General features: G+C 45.0%; 1 protein-coding gene across 1 annotated transcript in view; it reads left to right on the plus strand.

The window, feature by feature from the left end:
- Positions 1-21,104, plus strand: part of LOC138643466 (uncharacterized) — a 30,943-nt gene extending 9,839 nt beyond the window's left edge. Inside the window, exon 3 of the mRNA XM_069732371.1 lies at positions 18,397-21,104. Coding sequence (XP_069588472.1) covers positions 18,397-19,191 — 795 coding nt within the window. The 3' untranslated portion in view covers positions 19,192-21,104. The remainder of the gene's footprint in view (positions 1-18,396) is intronic.
- Positions 21,105-21,610: the final 506 nt, after the last annotated feature.

Below are 21,610 nucleotides of genomic sequence, written 5' to 3' on the forward strand. Positions count from 1 at the left end.
CTGCTGTATAATTGGTATATCCCCAGTGTATCCCCAATGTATCACTAGTGTATCCCCAGTGTATCCACAATGTATCCCAGCTGTATCTGTGATAATTCCATTGTGTATCCATAGGGTATCTCACCTGTATCTCTGCTGTATCCGTGATATATCCCTAATGTATCCCTAGTGTATCTCTACTGTATCCCTGAAGTATCACCAGTGTATCCCTAGTTTATCTCTGCTATATTCCTGATGTATCTCTGCTGTATCCCTGATGCATTCCTTGTGTATCCCCAGTGTATCTCTAATGTATCCATAATGTATCTCTGACGTACAGTATCTCTGATGTATCTCTGCTGTATCCCTCATGTATCTCTGCTGTATTCCTGATGTATCGCTTGTGTATCCATAGTGCATCTCTGCTGTAGCCCTGATGTATCCCTACTGTATCCCTAGTGTATCTCTGTTGTATCTCTGATGTATCCCTAGTATATCTCTGCTGTAGCCCTGATGTATCCCTACTGTATCCCTAGTGCATCTCTGTTGTATCTTTGATGTATCCCGACTGTATCCCTAGTGTATCTCTGCTGTAGCCCTGATGTATCCCTACTGTATCCCTAGTGCATCTCTGTTGTATCTCTGATGTATCCCTAGTGTATCTCTGCTGTAGCCCTGATGTATCCCTACTGTATCCCTAGTGTATCTCTGCTGTAGCCCTGATGTATCCCTACTGTATCCCTAGTGCATCTCTGTTGTATCTCTGATGTATCCCTAGTGTATCTCTGCTGTAGCCCTGATGTATCCCTACTGTATCCCTAGTGTATCTCTGCTGTAGCCCTGATGTATCCCTACTGTATCCCTAGTGCATCTCTGTTGTATCTCTGATGTATCCCTAGTGTATCTCTGCTGTAGCCCTGATGTATCCCTACTGTATCCCTAGTGTATCTCTGCTGTAGCCCTGATGTATCCCTACTGTATCCATAGCGCATCTCTGCTGTAGCCCTGATGTATCCCTACTGTATCCCTAGTGTATCTCTGCTGTATCTCTGACGTATCCCGACTGTATCCCTAGTGTATCTCTGCTGTAGCCCTGATGTATCCCTACTGTATCCCTAGTGCATCTCTGTTGTATCTCTGATGTATCCCTAGTGTATCTCTGCTGTAGCCCTGATGTATCCCTACTGTATCCCTAGTGTATCTCTGCTGTAGCCCTGATGTATCCCTACTGTATCCATAGTGCATCTCTGCTGTAGCCCTGATGTATCCCTTCTGTATCCCTAGTGTATCTCTGCTGTATCTCTGATGCATCCCTAGTGTATCTCTGCTGTATCCCTGATGTATCCCTGTGTATTTGTATATAAGCCAGTCTGACCAAGCCATCAACCTCCATGGCCTGACAAAAGGTGAAATCCAGAAAATGGTACACAAAGTCAAAGAGGAATATCTCAGCATCTGGAGGAACGACATAAACAAATCCCAGAAACTGACAATATACCGGAATCTACAGAGGGAGTACAAACTGGCCCCATATCTAGAGAAACTAGAAAACCCCAAAGATCGACAGATCCTGAGCCGGTACAGACTGAGCGCCCACAGCCTACTCATCGAATCCGGGCGGCACCGACAGAACTACAAGCCTCGAGAGAACAGACTCTGCCAGCAGCGCCCCCAGGAGGCCGTGGAGGATGAGGCCCACTTCCTGCTGAGGTGCCCCAAATACTCCGCAGTGAGGGACACTCACTTCAAGAGGCTGTCTGATCTCCTCCCAGACTTCACCTCCAAGGAGGAGGAAGAGAAACTGCCGATAATACTGGGGGAAGAGGAAAGTGCAGTGGCCGTAGCAGCGGAATATGTCAGTGCCTGCCACAGACTAAGAGGAGCCTGATATGTCATGGACTCCCGTACCCCAACACTGGACACGTCCCTATCCCCCGACTAAAGAGCCCGATATGTCATGGACTCCTATACCCCACCCTGGAAACATCCCCTATCCTCTAAAAGGAATTTGATATTCCCTGGACCTCTATATGCCCCCCCTCCCCCACCCCCGTATTTTTACCATATGCTTTGGCAATGCTAACATGTACTTAGTCCTGCCAATAAAGCTCATTTGAATTTGAATTTGAATTATATGTATTTGTATGTGTATTTGTCACGCTCCAGCTATGCAGGTAGATTTAGCTCCACTAGATGGCAATAGAGTAGAGAGAGGATTGCACACAGCAGGAGCAGATCTGCAGCACAGCAGCGAGGCCACCATCAGGTGCAGCGGAATAGTAAACAAGGCGGGTCGATATTAGTCTGTAGCGCAGTACCAAAGGAATAATCAAGCACGGAGTCAGAAACAAGCCAATTGCATCAATACCAGTCAGGAGCAGATATGCCAAAGACAAGAAACAAAACAGCGGGTCAGAGTTCAGGCCAAGTCAGGTACCAGGGAATCCAAACATGAACGGGGAACACTGAGTGGGGACAGGAAGAGGGGAATAAACAAACACGGGTACAGTCAGCAAAAGCAGCAGGACGAATCAGGGTGTGCAGTGTCAGCTCCATATACCGTAGGCAAAAACTAACTGACACCGCCTGCAGGATGCAGTGGAGCTAAATAGCAAACCTGAACCCAGAATGAGGCAGAGCAAAGTTAACTCTTGACATAATCAAGCTAGGAAAGAGAGACAGGTGTCACGGGAGTACTGGGTAGACTAAGGCTGGTTACCCGGGCCCCTGTGATTTTCCTCAGGCTAGGAAAACCCTGTCTGACCCTCTCCTAGAAGTTACACTAAAGGTGTGCATGTCTGGGCCACCAGGCCTGACCCTGTCTCCTGTTTCAGCCCTAAGCTGAAACCACCTCCCGTCATCCAGTGAAGAGACCACACACCAATCCCCACAGAAAGCACAGACAGGGAAAACTGAAAAACGCACCACGCCGCAGTCACACAGGAATACACGAAAATGTGCACAGGGCAAAACAAATACAAATATAGGAAGGAGAAATATGACAAAAGATAATACACCACCAGATACGATATTCCTTCTCCTAGACCACCACTCCAGACCGAGATCACCAGGCACAAGACACAATCTATAATCGGCGACGCCCAAAGTTCAGCAGAACTATTTAAAGGCAGAGAGCGTGACCCAGCCTCCAATTCGAGTACCAGCTAGATTAACCCCGGACAACCTAGATAAAATCTAGCCGGCGCCACTGAGCACAGAGTGGACAAATGCGGAATTACCGCTGTCTGTCAGACGCCCTAGTGTGAATAGCGTCCGACATGACAGTATCCCGCCTTCTACGAGGGACCCCAGGGCCCTCACGACTTATAGGACCCGGCTTGTCCGGATGGCGGCGGTGAAACATACTGACCAGCCTGTCCACATGAATGTCCGAGGCTGGTACCCAAGACCTCTCTTCAGGCCCATAACCACGCCAGTGTACCAGGTACTGTAAAGTGTGGCACACTACTCGAGAGTCAACCACCTTGGAGACTTCAAACTCTAAATTGCCATCCACCAAGACAGGAGGTGGCATCGGCGCCACGTCCACGGAACCCCTCACCTTTTTTAATAAAGACCTGTGGAAAATGTTGTAAATCTTATATACCGTAGGGAGCTCCAATCAGTAGGCTACCGGGTTAATGATGGCAGCGACCCTAAATGGACCAATATACCTTGGACCCAATTTAAAGGATGTTATTTTGAGTCTTATGTTTTTTGTGGACAACCACACCCAGTCACCCACACTCAGGTCCGGACCTGGCACACGTCTACTGTCAGCCACACGTTTGTACCTTGCCCCCACGCTCAACAGGTGCTGTTTAACTCTCCTCCAGACTGATGACAGTTGTGCTCCTAAGTGGTCCTCCTCCGGGACGCCGGAAGAGCCTCCCTGACTCAAAGTACAAAATTGAGGATGGTGCCGGTAAACACAAAAAAACGGAGACTCCCCAGAAGATTCCTGGTGGTGATTATATATGGCAAACTCAGCCAAAGGAAGGAACGTTGACCACTCCTCCTGGTTGTCAGAAACAAAGCAGCCTAAGTACTGCTCCAAATTTTGGTTCATACGCTCGGTCTGACCATTTGACTGAGGATGAAACGCCGAAGAATGCAACAACTTGATCCCCAGCCGTGAGCAGAATGCTTTCCAAAATTTTGCCACAAACTGAGAACCCCTATCAGACACGATGTCAGACGGGACCCCATGAAGTCTGACCACCTCCTGCACAAATACCTGAGCCAGAGTCTTAGCATTAGGCAACGAAGGCAAAGACACAAAGTGCGACATCTTTGAGAACCGATCAGCAATCACCAAGATGACCGTGTTCCCAGCTGAGGAGGGCAAGTCTGTGATAAAATCCATGGACATCTCCGTCCATGGCCTACTGGGTATCTCAAGAGGAAGTAGTGTGCCAGCCGGACAGGAGCGGGGCGTCTTAGCCCTAGCGCACGTGGTGCATGCTGACACGTACGAGACCACGTCCTGTCAGATATTGGCCCACCAAAAACGACGCAACACCAACTCCAAAGTACCCCTAACCCCTGGGTGGCCAGCCAGGACAGCATCATGATGCTCCGCCAATACCTTTAGGCGAAGTTGGAGCGGTACAAACGATTTGCTAAAGGGAAGCTCAGGTGGTACCTCCTCCGGAGCCTCGGCAATCTCAGCCTCAACCTCAGTTGTGAGAGCCGAGACCACTACACCCTTTTGGAGGATGGGTACGGGTTCTTCCCGAGGTTCTCCCCCCGGAAAACACCTGGACAAAGCTTCCGCCTTAGTGTTCTTAGACCCAGGTCGGTAAGTAACAAAAAAGTTGAACCGCATGAAAAACAACGCCCAGCGAGCCTGCCTGGGGACAGACGCTTGGCTGACTCCAATAAAGCAAATTCTTATGGTCGGTAATAACAGTAACCTGGTGAACCGACCCCTCCAAAAACTGTCGCCATTCCTCAAAAGCCAACAACTCTCTGTTGCCGATATCGTAGTTACGTTCGGCGGGCGACAGTTTCTTGGAGAAATAGGCACATGGACGCAACTCGCTCAATGATGAGCCTTGTGACAGCACCGTCCCCACTCCAACCTCAGACGCATCGACTTCCATGGTAAATGGTTTCGATACGTCCGGCTGCACCAGAATGGGGGCCGAAGCAAAACTGTTCTTCAGAAATTTGAATGCGCGCACAGCAGACTCAGGCCAGGTGGAGAAATTGTTACCCTTTTTCATCATGTCAGTAAGCGGTTTAGCAATGGTAGAAAAATCTTTGATAAACTTCCTATAGTAGTTAGAAAACCCAAGGAACCGCTGAAACGCTTTTAGGTTATCAGGCCGTTCCCGATGCAGCACCGCTTGCACCTTAGCGGCGTCCATTTTAAACCCTGAAGCGGACACAATATAACCCAAGAAAGGCAACTCCTGAACTGAAAATACACATTTCTCAAGTTTTGCATAAAGCTTATTCTCTCTGAGAAGCTGTAACACCTGCCTGACATGCTCTAAATGTCTTATGAATAAATGAGAATGTCATCAAGGTACACAATAACGAACTTCCCAAAAACATGCGAGAACACATCATTAATGAAATGTTGAAATACAGCAGGCGCGTTTGTCAACCCAAATGGCATCACCACATTTTCAAAATGACCCTTAGGAGTATTAAAAGCTGTCTTTCTGGGTAGACTAAGGCTGGTTACCCGGGCCCCTGTGTTATCCCTCAGGCTAGGAAAACCCTGTCTGAACGTATCCCAGAAGTTACACTAAAGGTGTGCACGTCTGGGCCACCAGGCCTGACCCTGTCTCCTGTTTCAGCCCTAAGCTGAAACCACCTCCCACCACCCAGTGAAGAGACCACACACCAATCCCCACAGAAAGCACAGACAGGGAAAACTGAAAAACGCACCATGCCGCAGTCACACAGGAATACATGAAAATGTGCACAGGGCAAAACAAATACAAATATAGGAAGGAGAAATATGACAAAGGATAATACACCACCAGATACGATATTCCTTCTCCTAGACCACCACTCCAGACCGAGATCACCAGGCACAAGACACAAGCTATAATCGGCGATGCCCAAAGTTCAGCAGAACTATTTAAAGGCAGAGGGCGTGACCCAGCCTTCAATCCGAGTACCAGCTAGATTAACCCTGGACAACCTAGCGGAATTACCGCTGTCTGTCAGACGCCCTAGTGTGAATAGCGTCCGTTATGACAACAGGATACAAAACCCGGCCTGGATCATGACAGTATTCCTATTGTATCTCTGCTGTATCCCTGATGTATGTCTAGTCAGGAGCGGCTCCAGGGTCCCAGGTGAAAGAGTCTCTGTGGGCCCCTGAAATACATACCACAATTCATGATGCACAGATACTGCAGATAAATTTAGGTATAGTACAATGCCAAAGATTTCACTTCTTATTCTACAAAAAAGTGAGAAACCGGACAGTACAGTCCTCCATACAGTATTATGAGCACCATACTCCATATAGAAAAATGTGTCCCATATAATGCTCCATACAGAATAATGGACCCCATATAATGCTCCATACAGATTAATGAGCCCCATATAGTGCTCCATACAGTATTATGTGCACCACATAATGCTGAATACAGAATAATGAGGCCCATATAATGCCCCATGCAGTATTATGGGCACCACATTGATCTCCATACAGAATAATGAGCCCCATATAATGCTCCATACAATATAATGAGCCACTTATATTGCTCCATACAGTATAATGAGCATCATATATTTAACCATTCAGTATAATGGACACAATATATTACTCTATACAGAATAATGGTCCCATATATTGTTCCATACAGAATAATGAGCCCCATATATTGCCCCATTCAGTGTAATGGACACCATATATTGCTCCATACAGAATAATGCGTCTCATATAATGCTTCATACAGAATAATGGACCCAATATAATGCTCCATACAGATTAATGAGCCCCATATAATGTTCCATACAGTATTATGTGCACCACATAATGCTCTATACAGAATGAGCCCCTTATAATGCTCCATACAATATAATGAGTCTCATATATTGCTCCATATGGTAAAATGAGCATCATATATTGCTCCTGCAGCGCCCCAGAGTCCTGGTTCGTTGCAGTAATGTTGTTCTTCCACCAGGGGGAGTGATGTTACGTCTGAAGGCAATGAAGGAGATCTGTCCAGGTATCACAGCCACACACACACTTCACACGCCAGTCCACCAGGGGGAGCTAAGGGTTTTATCTATTAGGCCACTCCTCACATAGGGTAAAACTGGAGGGTTGGTTAGGAAGTTAGTCAGTATCAGAAGGAGGAGAGGAGAATTCCTGGCTGGGGACCGACGAGGAAAGGTCTCCAGGTCGAGCTGGCTGGGGTGATTCCTGGTCAGATCCACACTGAAGTCTGAGGAAGAAGGGAAAGAAGGAGCTGCGCCTGCAACCCATGCGGCAGCATCCTAAGAAAGGACAAGAAAGGAATTGTGCTGTAGTGAGTGAGAGAAGAAGTCATAGCAACAGGAGTGAAACATCAGTGGGAGACCAGCTAGAAGCAGGCTGCCTCCATCTGAAGCGCAGATCCGGTGGCCAGAATACCGAGGGAGTAAAGAGCTCTATGCCGTTACTTCAGAGACTGGCAGGGCAGTTAATTCCAAGTTGGCTGTTCGACCTTTTATACCTAAGAAGACACAGTGGCAACTTGTGGGGTCGGGCGTCTCTAGGGTCCCTATAAATAAGCCCCAGGCCATCAGTCATATGGGTTTTGTCCTATCCGTACCATCTGGGGGACAGACAGAGAGAAGTAACAACAGTGAGGACCTTATGGTAGCTTATGCAAGTAGGGACCTACTACGTTACTGTGCACTAGGGGAAAGCTATTGAATTCCTCCTGGACAAGGGGACTCTGGATTTGCCTTCAGACTGGCCGGACTCTGCCTACCCTGTGGTCCCTACTCTGGACTGTGGATGCTCAACCTTCAGTAAAAGGTAAAGAGACTGCAACCCTGTGTCCTCATTATTCACTGCGCCTTGCACCATCCGCCACCTACACTCTGGGAAGCCCTGGGGACATACTTCACCTGTGGGAAGGAATACCATCTAGCTGCCATAACATCGCCCCAGCGACCCCTTAAAGCAGCGTCGGTCACCCTGACCGAGTACCACAGGTGGCGTCACGAACATTATCCCTTTAAAGACCTTTCCCCCCACAACATTAACGGACGTCCTCCCGAGGGCCATGGACCGGGTCAGCCACCGTGACATCCCCACCGACTACAGAAGGGCCCAGATCCGAGTACCCCATATGTTGTGAATTCTGTTGTTGGGCTCCCTCCTGTGGTCATGAATGGTACTTCGGCTGGTTCTGTCCATGGACTTTCTCTGGTGGCTGTGGGTGTTTCTGAGTTTCCTTCCTCAGGTGACGAGGTTAATTCGTTAGCTGGCTGCTCTATTTAACTCCACTTAGATCTTTGCTCCATACCACCTGTCAATGTTCCAGTATTGGTCTAGTTCACTCCTGGATCGTTCTTGTGACCTGTCTTCCCAGCAGAAGCTAAGTGACTGCTTGTTTTTCTCTGGTTTGCTATTTTTCTGTCCAGCTTGCTATTTTGATTGTTGTCTTGCTTGCTGGAAGCTCTGGGACGCAGAGGGAGCGCCTCTGCACCATGAGTCGGTGCGGAGGGTCTTTTTGCGCCCTCTGCGTGGTCTTTTTGTAGGTTTTTGTGCTGACCGCAAAGCTACCTTTCCTATCCTCAGTCTGTTCAGTAAGTCGGGCCTCACTTTGCTAAATCTATTTCATCTCTGTATTTGTATTTTCATCTTTACTCACAGTCATTATATGTGGGGGGTTGCCTTTTCCTTTGGGGAATTTCTCTGAGGCAAGGTAGGCTTTATTATTCTATCTTTAGGGCTAGCTAGTTCCTTAGACTGTGCCGAGTTGCATAGGGAGCGTTAGGAGCAATCCACGGCTATTTCTAGTGTGGTTGATAGGATTAGGGATTGCGCTCAGCAGAGTTCCCACGTCCCAGAGCTCGTCCTATATTATCAGTAACTATCAGGTCATTCCGTGTGCTCTTAACCACCAGGTCCATTATTGTCCTGACCACCAGGTCATAACAGTACAGGTGGCCCAAAGTATTAATGCATCTCAATAGAGGGATAAGAGAAGTTCTGAGACCATTTTTTTTTCTTTGCAGTGTATTTTGTCTCTCTTTTCCCCTTTACATCTGGGTGGTTCAGAACACAGGTGTAGACATGGATATTCAAGGTCTGTCCTCTTTGATGGATAATCTCACTATAAGTGTACAAAACATTCAAGATTTTGTGGTTCAGAATCCGATGTCAGAGCCTAGGATTCCAATTCCTGATTTGTTTTTTGGTGATAGATCTAAGTTCTTGAATTTCAAAAATAATTGTAAATTGTTTCTTGCCTTGAAACCTCGCTCCTCAGGTGACCCTGTTCAACAAGTAAAGATCATTATTTCTTTGTTACGTGGTGACCCTCAAGACAGGGCATTTTCCCTTGCGCCAGGAGATCCGGCATTGCGTGATGTTGATGCGTTTTTCCTGGCGCTTGGATTGCTTTATGACGAACCTAATTCAGTGGATCAGGCAGAGAAAATCTTGCTGGCTCTGTGTCAGGGTCAGGATGAAGCGGAGATATATTGTCAGAAGTTTAGAAAGTGGTCTGTGCTCACTCAGTGGAATGAATGTGCCCTGGCAGCAATCTTCAGAAAGGGTCTCTCTGAAGCCCTTAAGGATGTCATGGTGGGATTTCCCATGCCTGCTGGTCTGAATGAGTCTATGTCTTTGGCCATTCAGATCGATCGACGCTTGCGTAAGCGTAAAGCTGTGCACCATTTGGCGGTACTATCTGAGCATGGGTCTGAGCCTACGCAATGTGATAGGACTCTGACCAGAGCTGAACGGCAAGAACACAGACGTCGGAATGGGCTATGTTTTTACTGTGGTGATTCCACTCATGCTATCTCCGATTGTCCTAAGCGCACTAAGCAGTTCACTAGGTCTGACACCATTGGTACGGTACAGTCTAAATTTCTATTGTCCGTTACTCTGATTTGTTCTTTGTCATCCTATTCTGTTATGGCATTTGTGGATTCGAGCGCTGCCCTGAATTTGATGGACTTGGAGTATGCTAGGCGCTGTGGTTTTTTCTTGGAGCCCTTGCAGTATCCTATTCCATTGAGAGGAATTGATGCTACGCCTTTGGCCAAGAATAAGCCTCAGTACTGGACCCAATTGACCATGTGCATGGCTCCTGCACATCAGGAGGATATCCGCTTTCTGGTGTTGCATAATCTGCATGATGTGGTCGTTTTGGGGTTGCCATGGCTACAGGTTCATAATCCAGTATTGGACTGGAAATCTATGTCTGTGTCCAGCTGGGGTTGCCAGGGGGTACATGGTGATGTTCCATTTTTGTCTATTTCGTCTTCCACTCCTTCTGAAGTTCCAGAGTTTTTGTCGGCTTATCGGGATGTATTTGATAAGCCCAAAGCCAGTGCCCTACCTCCTCATAGGGATTGCGATTGTGCTATTAATTTGATTCCTGGTAGTAAGTTTCCTAAGGGCCGATTGTTCAATTTATCTGTGCCAGAACACGCCGCTATGCGGAGTTATATAAAGGAATCCTTGGAGAAAGGCCATATTCGCCCGTCGTCATCACCGTTAGGAGCAGGGTTCTTTTTTGTGGCCAAGAAGGATGGTTCTTTGAGACCTTGTATTGATTACCGCCTTCTCAATAAAATTACAGTCAAATTTCAGTATCCTTTGCTGTTGCTGTCTGATTTGTTTGCTCGTATTAAAGGGGCTAGTTGGTTCACCAAGATAGATCTTCGAGGGGCGTATAATCTTGTGCGTATTAAACAAGGCGATGAATGGAAAACAGCAATTAATACGCCCGAGGGCCATTTTGAGTACCTGGTTATGCCATTCGGGCTTTCCAATGCTCCATAAGTATTTCAGTCCTTTATGCATGACATCTTCCGAGAGTACCTGGATAAATTCCTGATTGTGTATTTGGATGATATTTTGGTCTTTTCGGATGATTGGGAGTCTCATGTGAAGCAGGTCAGAATGGTGTTCCAGGTCCTTCGTGCGAATTCCTTGTTTGTGAAGGGGTCAAAGTGTCTCTTTGGAGTTCAGAAGGTTTCATTTTTGGGGTTCATTTTTTTCCCCTTCTACTATCGAGATGGACCCTGTTAAAGTCCAAGCCATTTACAATTGGACTCAGCTGACATCTGTGAAGAGCCTTCAAAAGTTCCTGGGCTTTGCTAATTTTTATCGGCGCTTCACCGCTAATTTTTCTAGTGTTGCTAAACCGTTGACTGATTTGACCAAGAAGGGTGCTGATGTGGTCAATTGGTCTTCTGCAGCTGTAGAGGCTTTTCAGGAGTTGAAGCGTCGTTTTTCTTCTGCCCCTGTGTTGTGCCAGCCAGATGTTTCGCTCCCGTTTCAGGTTGAGGTTGATGCTTCTGAGATTGGAGCTGGGGCTGTTTTGTCGCAAAGAAATTCTGATGGCTCGGTGATGAAGCCATGTGCTTTCTTTTCTAGAAAGTTTTCGCCTGCTGAGCGCAATTATGATGTTGGTAATCGAGAGTTGTTGGCCATGAAGTGGGCATTCGAGGAGTGGCGTCATTGGCTTGAAGGAGCCAAGCATCGCGTGGTGGTCTTGACAGATCACAAGAATTTGACTTATCTTGAGTCTGCCAAACGGTTGAATCCGAGACAGGCTCGATGGTCGTTATTTTTCTCCCGTTTTGATTTTGCGGTTTCGTACCTTCCGGGCTCTAAGAATGTGAAGGCTGATGCCCTGTCAAGGAGTTTTGTGCCTGACTCTCCGGGTGTTCCTGAGCCGGTGGGTATTCTCAAAGAGGGGGTAATTTTGTCTGCCATCTCCCCTGATTTGCGGCAGGTGCTGCAAAAATTTCAGGCTGATAGACCTGACCGTTGCCCAGCAGAGAAACTGTTTGTCCCTGATAGATGGACTAGTAGAGTTATCTCTGAGCTTCATTGTTCAGTGTTGGCTGGGCATCCTGGAATCTTTGGTACCAGAGATTTGGTGGCTAGATCCTTTTGGTGGCCGTCTTTGTCACGGGATGTGCGTTCTCTTGTGCAGTCCTGTGGGACTTGTGCTCGGGCTAAGCCCTGCTGTTCTCGTGCCAGTGGGTTGCTATTGCCCTTGCCGGTCCCGAAGAGGCCCTGGACGCATATTTCTATGGATTTTATTTCGGATCTCCCCGTCTCTCAAAAGATGTCGGTCATTTGGGTGGTTTGTGATCGCTTTTCTAAGATGGTCCATTTGGTACCTTTGTCTAAATTACCTTCCTCCTCTGATTTGGTGCCATTATTTTTCCAGCATGTGGTTCGTTTACATGGTATCCCGGAGAACATCGTTTCTGACAGAGGTTCCCAGTTTGTTTCGAGGTTTTGGCGATCTTTTTGTGCTAGGATGGGCATTGATTTTTCTTTTTCCTCGGCTTTCCATCCTCAGACAAATGGCCAAACCGAACAAACTAATCAGACTTTGGAAACATATCTGAGATGCTTTGTTTCTGCTGATCAGGATGATTGGGTGTCCTTTTTGCCGTTGGCTGAGTTCGCCCTTAATAATCGGGCCAGCTCGGCTACTTTGGTTTCGCCGTTTTTCTGCAATTCTGGTTTCCATCCGCGTTTCTCTTCAGGGCAGGTTGAGTCTTCGGACTGTCCTGGTGTAGATACTGTGGTGGATAGGTTGCAGCAGATTTGGACTCATGTGGTGGACAATTTGACATTGTCCCAGGAGAAGGCTCAACGTTTCGCTAACCGCCGGCGTTGTGTGGGTCCCCGACTTCGTGTTGGGGATTTGGTTTGGTTGTCGTCTCGTTATGTTCCTATGAAGGTTTCCTCTCCTAAGTTTAAGCCTCGTTTCATTGGTCCGTATAAGATTTCTGAGGTTATCAATCCTGTGTCATTTCGTTTGGCCCTTCCTGCTTCTTTTGCCATCCATAATGTGTTCCATAGGTCGTTGTTGCGGAGATACGTGGCGCCTGTGGTTCCATCCGTTGATCCTCCTGCCCCGGTGTTGGTTGAGGGGGAGTTGGAGTATGTGGTGGAGAAGATTTTGGATTCTCGTATTTCGAGAAGGAAACTCCAGTACCTGGTCAAGTGGAAGGGTTATGGTCAGGAAGATAATTCCTGGGTTTTTGCCTCTGATGTTCATGCTGCCGATCTGGTTCGTGCCTTTCATTTGGCTCGTCCTGGTCGGCCTGGGGGCTCTGGTGAGGGTTCGGTGACCCCTCCTCAAGGGGGGGTACTGTTGTGAATTCTGTTGTTGGGCTCCCTCCTGTGGTCATGAATGGTACTTCGGCTGGTTCTGTCCATGGACTTTCTCTGGTGGCTGTGGGTGTTTCTGAGTTTCCTTCCTCAGGTGACGAGGTTAATTCGTTAGCTGGCTGCTCTATTTAACTCCACTTAGATCTTTGCTCCATACCACCTGTCAATGTTCCAGTATTGGTCTAGTTCACTCCTGGATCGTTCTTGTGACCTGTCTTCCCAGCAGAAGCTAAGTGACTGCTTGTTTTTCTCTGGTTTGCTATTTTTCTGTCCAGCTTGCTATTTTGATTGTTGTCTTGCTTGCTGGAAGCTCTGGGACGCAGAGGGAGCGCCTCTGCACCGTGAGTCGGTGCGGAGGGTCTTTTTGCGCCCTCTGCGTGGTCTTTTTGTAGGTTTTTGTGCTGACCGCAAAGCTACCTTTCCTATCCTCAGTCTGTTCAGTAAGTCGGGCCTCACTTTGCTAAATCTATTTCATCTCTGTATTTGTATTTTCATCTTTACTCACAGTCATTATATGTGGGGGGTTGCCTTTTCCTTTGGGGAATTTCTCTGAGGCAAGGTAGGCTTTATTATTCTATCTTTAGGGCTAGCTAGTTCCTTAGACTGTGCCGAGTTGCATAGGGAGCGTTAGGAGCTATCCACGGCTATTTCTAGTGTGGTTGATAGGATTAGGGATTGCGCTCAGCAGAGTTCCCACGTCCCAGAGCTCGTCCTATATTATCAGTAACTATCAGGTCATTCCGTGTGCTCTTAACCACCAGGTCCATTATTGTCCTGACCACCAGGTCATAACACCCATTGCCCTTGGGGGGCGCTCCACTCCATTCAGTATAATGAACGCTATATATTACTCCTCAGAAAAATGGACCCATATATTGTTCCATACAGAGTAGTGAGCCCCATATATCGCTCCATTTAGTATAATGGACACCATATATTGCTTCATACAGTTTAATGAACCTCATATATTGCTCCATTCAGCATAATGCCCATATAGAATAATGAACTCCAAATGTTGCTCCATACATAATGGGCCCCCTATAATGCTCCAAACAGTATATGATGGGCCCAAAATAATTCTCCATACAGTATATGATGGGCTCAATTTATTGCTCCATATATGTTGGGCCCCATTTAATGCTCCGTACCATATATGGAGGGCCGCATATATTGCTCCATATATAATGGGCCCCAGATAATGCTACAGTATATGATGGGCCCCATATAATGCTCCAAACATTAAAAGAAAGAAATGACATACTCACCTCTCCTTGCTGGCTGCTGCTCTTCTCCAAAAACCTCAGCATTGCCGGTTTCTGGCTCTCTGCACTGTGATTGTTTGGAGAAAAGGAGCATGCTAGTCATGTCATCGCGCTCTCTGGCCTGAAATGTCACAGACTAAGGAGACATGCAGTGGAGGAACGGGGAGAAGTAAGTATTGCATGTACCGGGGCCCTGAGCGAGTGGGGGGCACTCACGAGCGCTGACACTGGGCCTCCATAGCGTGCCGGTGTCCCCAATGGTAAATAGGCCCCCCACCTCCTCAGGACCCAGGCACTTGCCCAGTTGCTGATGCCAGCCCTGTCTCTAGTACACTACCGTTCAAAAGTTTAGGGTCACTTAGAAATTATCTTATTTTTGAAAGAAAAGCACATTTTTTTCCAGTGAAGCTAACATTAAATGATTCAGAAATACACTCTATAAATTGTTAATGTGGTAAATGACTATTCTAGCTGCAAACGTCTGGTCTGTAATGCAATATCTTCAAAGGTGTATAGAGGCCCATTTCCAACAACCATCACTCCAGTGTTCTTATGGTACTTTGTGTTTGCTAACTGTGTAAGAAGGCTAATGGATGGTTAGAATACCCTTGAAAACCCTTGTGGAAGCATGTTAGCACAGCTGAAAACAGTTTGGCTGATTAGAGAACCTATAAACCCGACCTTCCTTTGAGCTAGTTGAGAATCTGGAGCTTTAGATTTGTTGGTTCCATTAAACTCTCAAAATGGCCAGAAAAACTTTCATGTGAAACTCGACAGTCTATTCTTGTTCTTAGAAATGAAGGCTATGCCATGCGAGAAATTGCCAAGAAACTGAAGATTTCCTACAACTTTGTGTACTACTCCCTTCAGAGGAGAGCACAAACAGGCTCTAACCAGAGAGAATAGAGAAGTGAGGCCCGGCTGCACAACTGAGCAACAGGACAAGTACATTAGAGTCTGTAGTTTGAGAAATCGACGCCTCACCGGTCCACAACTGGCAGCTTCATTAAATAGTACACGCAAAACGCCAGTGTCAACCTCTACAGTGAAGAGGCGACTCCGGGATGCTGGCCTTCAGGGCAGAGAGGCAAAGAAAAAGCCATATCTGAGACTGGCTAATAAAAGGAAAAGATTAATATGGGCAAAAGAACACAGACATTGGACAGAGGAAGATTGGAAAAAAGTGTTATGGACGGATGAGTCCAAGTTTGAGGTGTTTTGATCACACAGAAGAACTTTTGTGAGATGCAGAACAACTGAAAAGATGCTGCAAGACGCCATCTGTCAAGCATGGTGGAGGTAATGTGATGGTCTGGGGTTGCTTTGGTGCTGGTAAAGTGGGAGATTTGTACAAGGTAAAAGGAATATTGAATAAGGAAGGCCATCACTCCATTTTGCAGCGCCATGCCATACCCTGTGGACAGTGCTTGATTGGAGCCAATTTCATCCTACAACAGGACCATGACCCAAAGCACACCTCCAAATTATGCAAGAACTATTTAGGGAAGAAGCCGGCAGCTGGTATCTATCTGTACTGGAGCGGCCAGCGCAGTCACCAGATCTCAGCCCCATTGAGCTGTTGTGGGAGCAGCTTGACGGTATGGTGCGCAAAAAGTGCCCATCAAGCCAAACCAACATGTGGGAGGGGCTTCTGGAAGCATGGGGGGAAATGTCTCCAGATTAACTCAGCAAATTAACTGCTAGAATGCCAAAGGTCTGCAATGCTGGAATTGCTGCAAAGGGAGCAAAGATTGAGGGAGAAAATTATTATTTCAAATAAAAATCTTTTTTTCGAGCCTTGTCAATGTCTGGACTAGATTTTCAATTCATTTGGCAACTCATTTGATTAATAAAAGTATGAGTTATCATGGAAAACACAAAATTGTCTGGGTGACCCTAAACTTTTGAATGGTAGTGTATATCCCTAGTGTAGCTTTGCTGTTTCCCTGATGTATCCCCGGTGTATCTCAGTTGCATCCCTGATGTATCCCTAGTGTATCTGAGCTATGTCTCAGATGTACTGTTATACACCTGGTCTGGGCTCTGGTCCATCTGCCCCGATGCGTTGAATGGTTTGGTGCTCCACGTCTGGCTTTGCAGGTGGCCTGACGTTCTTCCACGTGATGTTCTGCCTTATTAAGGGCTCTAAGGCTCACACATGAGCCTTGCTATTGAATCTGAGACTAGATTTGCAGTTTATGCGGCTGTGGGCTTCTCTTCTAGACCAACAGTTTCTAGTGCTTCTTCCTATTTGTCTGCGGCTTCTAGTGACTCCGGAGTTGTCCCTGAGTCTCCTGGCCCACTTCTCGGTGTCTGCCTTTGGTTTTCAGGACCTTTTTACTGGCTGTGTGCCACTCTCTTGATTGCTGGATAAGTGAAAGCAGTCAGAGGAGAGCGCAGAGGAATTGACCCAGGGAAGGAGAGATGAAAGGGAGTTGTCAAGCACCACTGCAGCTCCAGCTGAATACCTCCAAAGGAGGATAAGAATGTGAAGAAGACGGTGTTTACCGTTGAAACGCGTTGTGGCAAACGACATATGTTGTCTGAGTTTCCTTCAGCGCTCCTGGGACTGATTTCTGTTTGACACACTCTCTTGATTGCTGGCTTTCCCATTACTCCGAAGTGTTATCTGCTACCTGCCTGTGGTTTCCTCACGTCTTCTGCTTGCCTGCGGTTTCCCGACATCCTCAGTCTGCCTGCAGTTTCCTGCACTCCACTTGCTTGCCTGCGGTTTTCTGATGCCCTCTGTCTCTCTGCGGTTTCCAACATTTCCCCTGTCTATGTACGGTTTCCAATCCCTCTACTCACAAACCTGCTGCATCGACACCTGTGGCCTATTTGGGTTTAGAAAATCCACCTCATTCAGTGAGCCCTTAGAACTTGTGACAACATATATCCCTAGTGTCTCTCTGCTATATCCCTGATGTATCCTAGTGTACCACTGGTTTATCCCTGAAGTTTCCTACTGTATCCCTGATGTATTCCTGAAGTATCCCTAGTGTATCTCTGCTTTATCCCTAATCTATCTATCTATTATCTATCTATAATTTTCTATTATCATTATATATTATCTATCTATTGTCTATCCATTATCTATGTATCTATTATCAATCTATTATCTATCTATTATCTATCTATTATCTATCTATTATATATTATCTATCTATCTATCTATCTATCTATCTATCTATCTCTCTATGGTATCTATTATCTTCAATCAACCTATTATCTGTCTATTATCTATTTATTATCTATATATTATCTATCTATTATCTATTTATTATATATTATGTCTATATATATCATCTATCTAATATCTATCTATTATCTATCTATATATCTATATTATATATTATCTATCAAACTATTCTCTATCTATACATCTATTATCTATCAATTATCTATATATCTATTATCTATCTATTATCTATCTATCATCTATTATCTATCTAACTATCAAACTATTATCTATCTATTATCTATTATCTATTTGTTATCTATTATCTATCTATTATTTATATATCTATCTATATTATGTATTATTTATATATTTATCATCTATATATCTAATATCTATCTATTATCTATCTAATATCTATCTGTTATCTATTTATTATATATATAATCTATCATCTATCTATCATCTATCTATTATTTATCTATCTGTTATATATTTATAATATATTATCTATATCTATAATCTATCTATCTATTGTCTAGCTATTATTTATCTATTATCTATCTATCTATCTATCTATCTATATTTTTATTGTATTAGTTGGTATCTTGATATTTTTTTTTCTTTTCCTGAAGCCATCACTGAATAAGGAAGACCTAGAGCCCAGTGATGTAAACAATGAAAAAATTCCGGTCATCGACAATTATGACCCAACCTTGACCAAAAATACAAGAATCGGCTTACTAAAATCTTCTATAAAAAAAGAGATAAGGTTGGCAAAGAGCAATATAGTGAACTCAAGTCAAGAATCTGCTGTGATCAAAAACGAGGTGACAACTGTTGGGAGTTTTTCTAACAATCTCAATTCTTTAAAATATTCATCAATTGATTCCCAAAACGTTGACAGTTTCCAACCAAAGCGACCAATAAAATTGGCTCCATTAGACCTTCCAGCCAAAGTTAAAGAGGCACAGATGAAAAAAATCACTACAATGGAGGAAACTGTTTACCTAAATGAGCACAAGCCCTCACATCACAACCTGATATCCCCATATCAATGTCCCGCCAAGAGCGATCCATTAAAGAAGTTCGAAATAAGGGAGAACAAACTTCCCAAACTTCATGAAGATATTAATTCAACACAAGACAAGGTATTGGTTAATGAGTCATCGGTTAGGATACATTCGCTTCCTCGAAGATTGGGCGGATTAAACTTAACCCTGAGCAAAGATGAGAGGAGACGTGTCAGTGATTCCAAACCTAAGACCATCTCTTCAAAGATCAACGATTCGCGAAATGTTATTGTCCACGGGCAACTTAGATCTCTGAGGTGTCCCGATATAAATCAAGGTTTATCTCAGTCCATCATAATCAGTGGACGGTCAGAAGACAACAAAAGGATGCAAACAACTGGGAAACTAGGTGTTTGAGACAAAAAAATTGGGAACAATTTTAATTGTACGATCCGAAATAATGGAAACATTAGAATTTTACATAAGAATAAATGAGTCTTAGAGTTGACCAGTTAATATTGAAGGTTTCAAGCTATATCCTAAGGAAAGGTCATCAATGTATTCTGACCGGACAATCCTTTTAAGCAATGGACGAAACCTATAATTAATTCTTATTAAACCCTTACCGACCTCCGCCGTACTAGTACAGCGTAGGTCGGATCCCCTGCTTTGATGTGGGCTCTGGCGGTGAGTCCAAATCAAAGCTGGGACATGTCAGCTGTTTTGAACAGCTGACATGTGCCCGCAATAGTGGTGGGTGAAATCGCGATTCACCCACCGCTATTAACTAGTTAAATGTCGCTGTCAAATGCAGACAGCGGCATTTAACCGGCGCTTCCGGCCATCGGGCTGGAAATGAGCGCATCGCCGACCCCGTCACATGATCGGGGGTCAGCGATGCATCAGCATAGCAACCAGAGGTCTCCTTGAGACCTCTATGGTTGCTGATGCCGGCTTGCTGTGAGCGCCACCCTGTGGTCGACACTCATAGAAAGCCTGTAATTCAGCTACATAGGAGCGATCTGATGATCGCTCCTATGTAGCAGAGCCGATTTGGCTATGCCAGCTTCTAGCCTCCCATGGAGGCTATTGAAGCATGGCAAAAGTAAAAAAAAAAAAGTTTAAAAAAAAATATGAAAAAAATAAAAATAAATATAAAAGTTTAAATCACCCCCCTTTCGCCCCATTCAAAATTAAACAATAAAAAAAATCATACCTACACATATTTGGTATCGTCGCTTTCAGAATCACCCGATCTATCAATAAAAAAAAGCATTAACCTGATCGCTAAACAGCGTAGCGAGAAAAAAATTAGAAATGACAGAATTACGTTGTTTTGGTCACCGTGACATTTGCATTAAAATGCAATAACTAGCGATCAAAAGAACGTATCTGCACCAAAATGGTATAATTAAAAACGTCATCTCGGCACGCAAAAAATAAGCCTTCACCTGACCCAGATCACAAAAAATGGAGACCCTACGGGTATTGGATAATTGCAGAATTTTTTTTCTTTAGCAAAGTTTAGAATTTTTTTTATCACTTAGATAAAACGTAACCTAGACATGTTTGGTGTCTATGAACTCGTAATGACCTGGAGAATCATAATGGCAGGAGGTCAGTTTTAGCATTTAGTGAACCTAGCAAAAAAGCCAAACAAAAAACAAGTGTGGGATTGCACTTTTTTTGCAATTTCACCGCACTTGGAATTTTTTTCCTGTTTTCTAGTATACGACATGGTAAAACCAATGGTGTCGTTCAAAAGAGCAAAAAACAAGTCCTCCCATGGCCATATTGACGGAAAAATAAAAAAGTTATGGCTCTGGGAAGGAGGGGAGCGAAAAACGAGAATACAAAAACGGAAAAGGGCAAGATCTTGAAGGGGTTAATGCACAGAGATTATATTAACCCCTTTCTGACGTCTGATGGGATAGTACGTCCGGCATCAGAAGCCCCTCTTTGAGGTGGACTCCGGCAGTGAGCCCACCTCAAAGCTGCGATATGTCAACTGTTTTCAACAGCTGACATGTGCCCACAATAGGCGCTGGCGAAATCGCGATCCGCCCGCACCTATTAACCACGTCACGTCACGAGATTGGGGGTCAGCGGTGCATCGGCATGACAACCAGAGGTCTCCTTGAGACCTCTATGGTTGTTGATGCCAGATTGCTATGGCTGTGGTCAGCGCTCATAGCAAAGCTGTAATTGTACTACATAGGGTAGATCTGAGCATTGCCCCTATGTAGCAGAGGCGATCGAGTTGTGCCTGCTTCTAGCCTCCCATGGAGACTATTGAATCATGGCAAAAGTAAAAAAAAAAATGTGTTTAACCCCTTTACCCCCAAGGGTGGTTTGCACGTTAATGACCAGGCCAATTTTTACAATTCTGACCACTGTCCCTTTATGAGGTTATAACTCCGAAACGCTTCAACGGATCCTGGTGATTCTGACATTGTTTTCTCGTGACATATTGTACTTCATGATAGTGGTAAAATTTCTTTGATAGTACCTGCGTTTATTTGTGAAAAAAACGGAAATTTGGCGAAAATTTTGAAAATTTTGCAATTTTCAAACTTTGAATTTTTATGCAATTAAATCACAGAGATATGTCACACAAAATACTTAATAAGTAACATTTCCCACATGTCTCCTTTACATCAGCATAATTTTGGAACCAATTTTTTTTTTTGTTAGGGAGTTATAAGGGTTAAAAGTTGACCAGCAATTTCTCATTTTTACAACACCATTTTTTTTTAGGGACCACGTCTCATTTGAAGTCATTTTGAGGGGTCTATATGATAGAAAATGCCCAAGTGTGACACCATTCTAAAAACTG

Source organism: Ranitomeya imitator, chromosome 6 (assembly GCF_032444005.1).
Source record: "Ranitomeya imitator isolate aRanImi1 chromosome 6, aRanImi1.pri, whole genome shotgun sequence".
NCBI classification, from domain to species: Eukaryota; Metazoa; Chordata; class Amphibia; order Anura; family Dendrobatidae; genus Ranitomeya; species Ranitomeya imitator.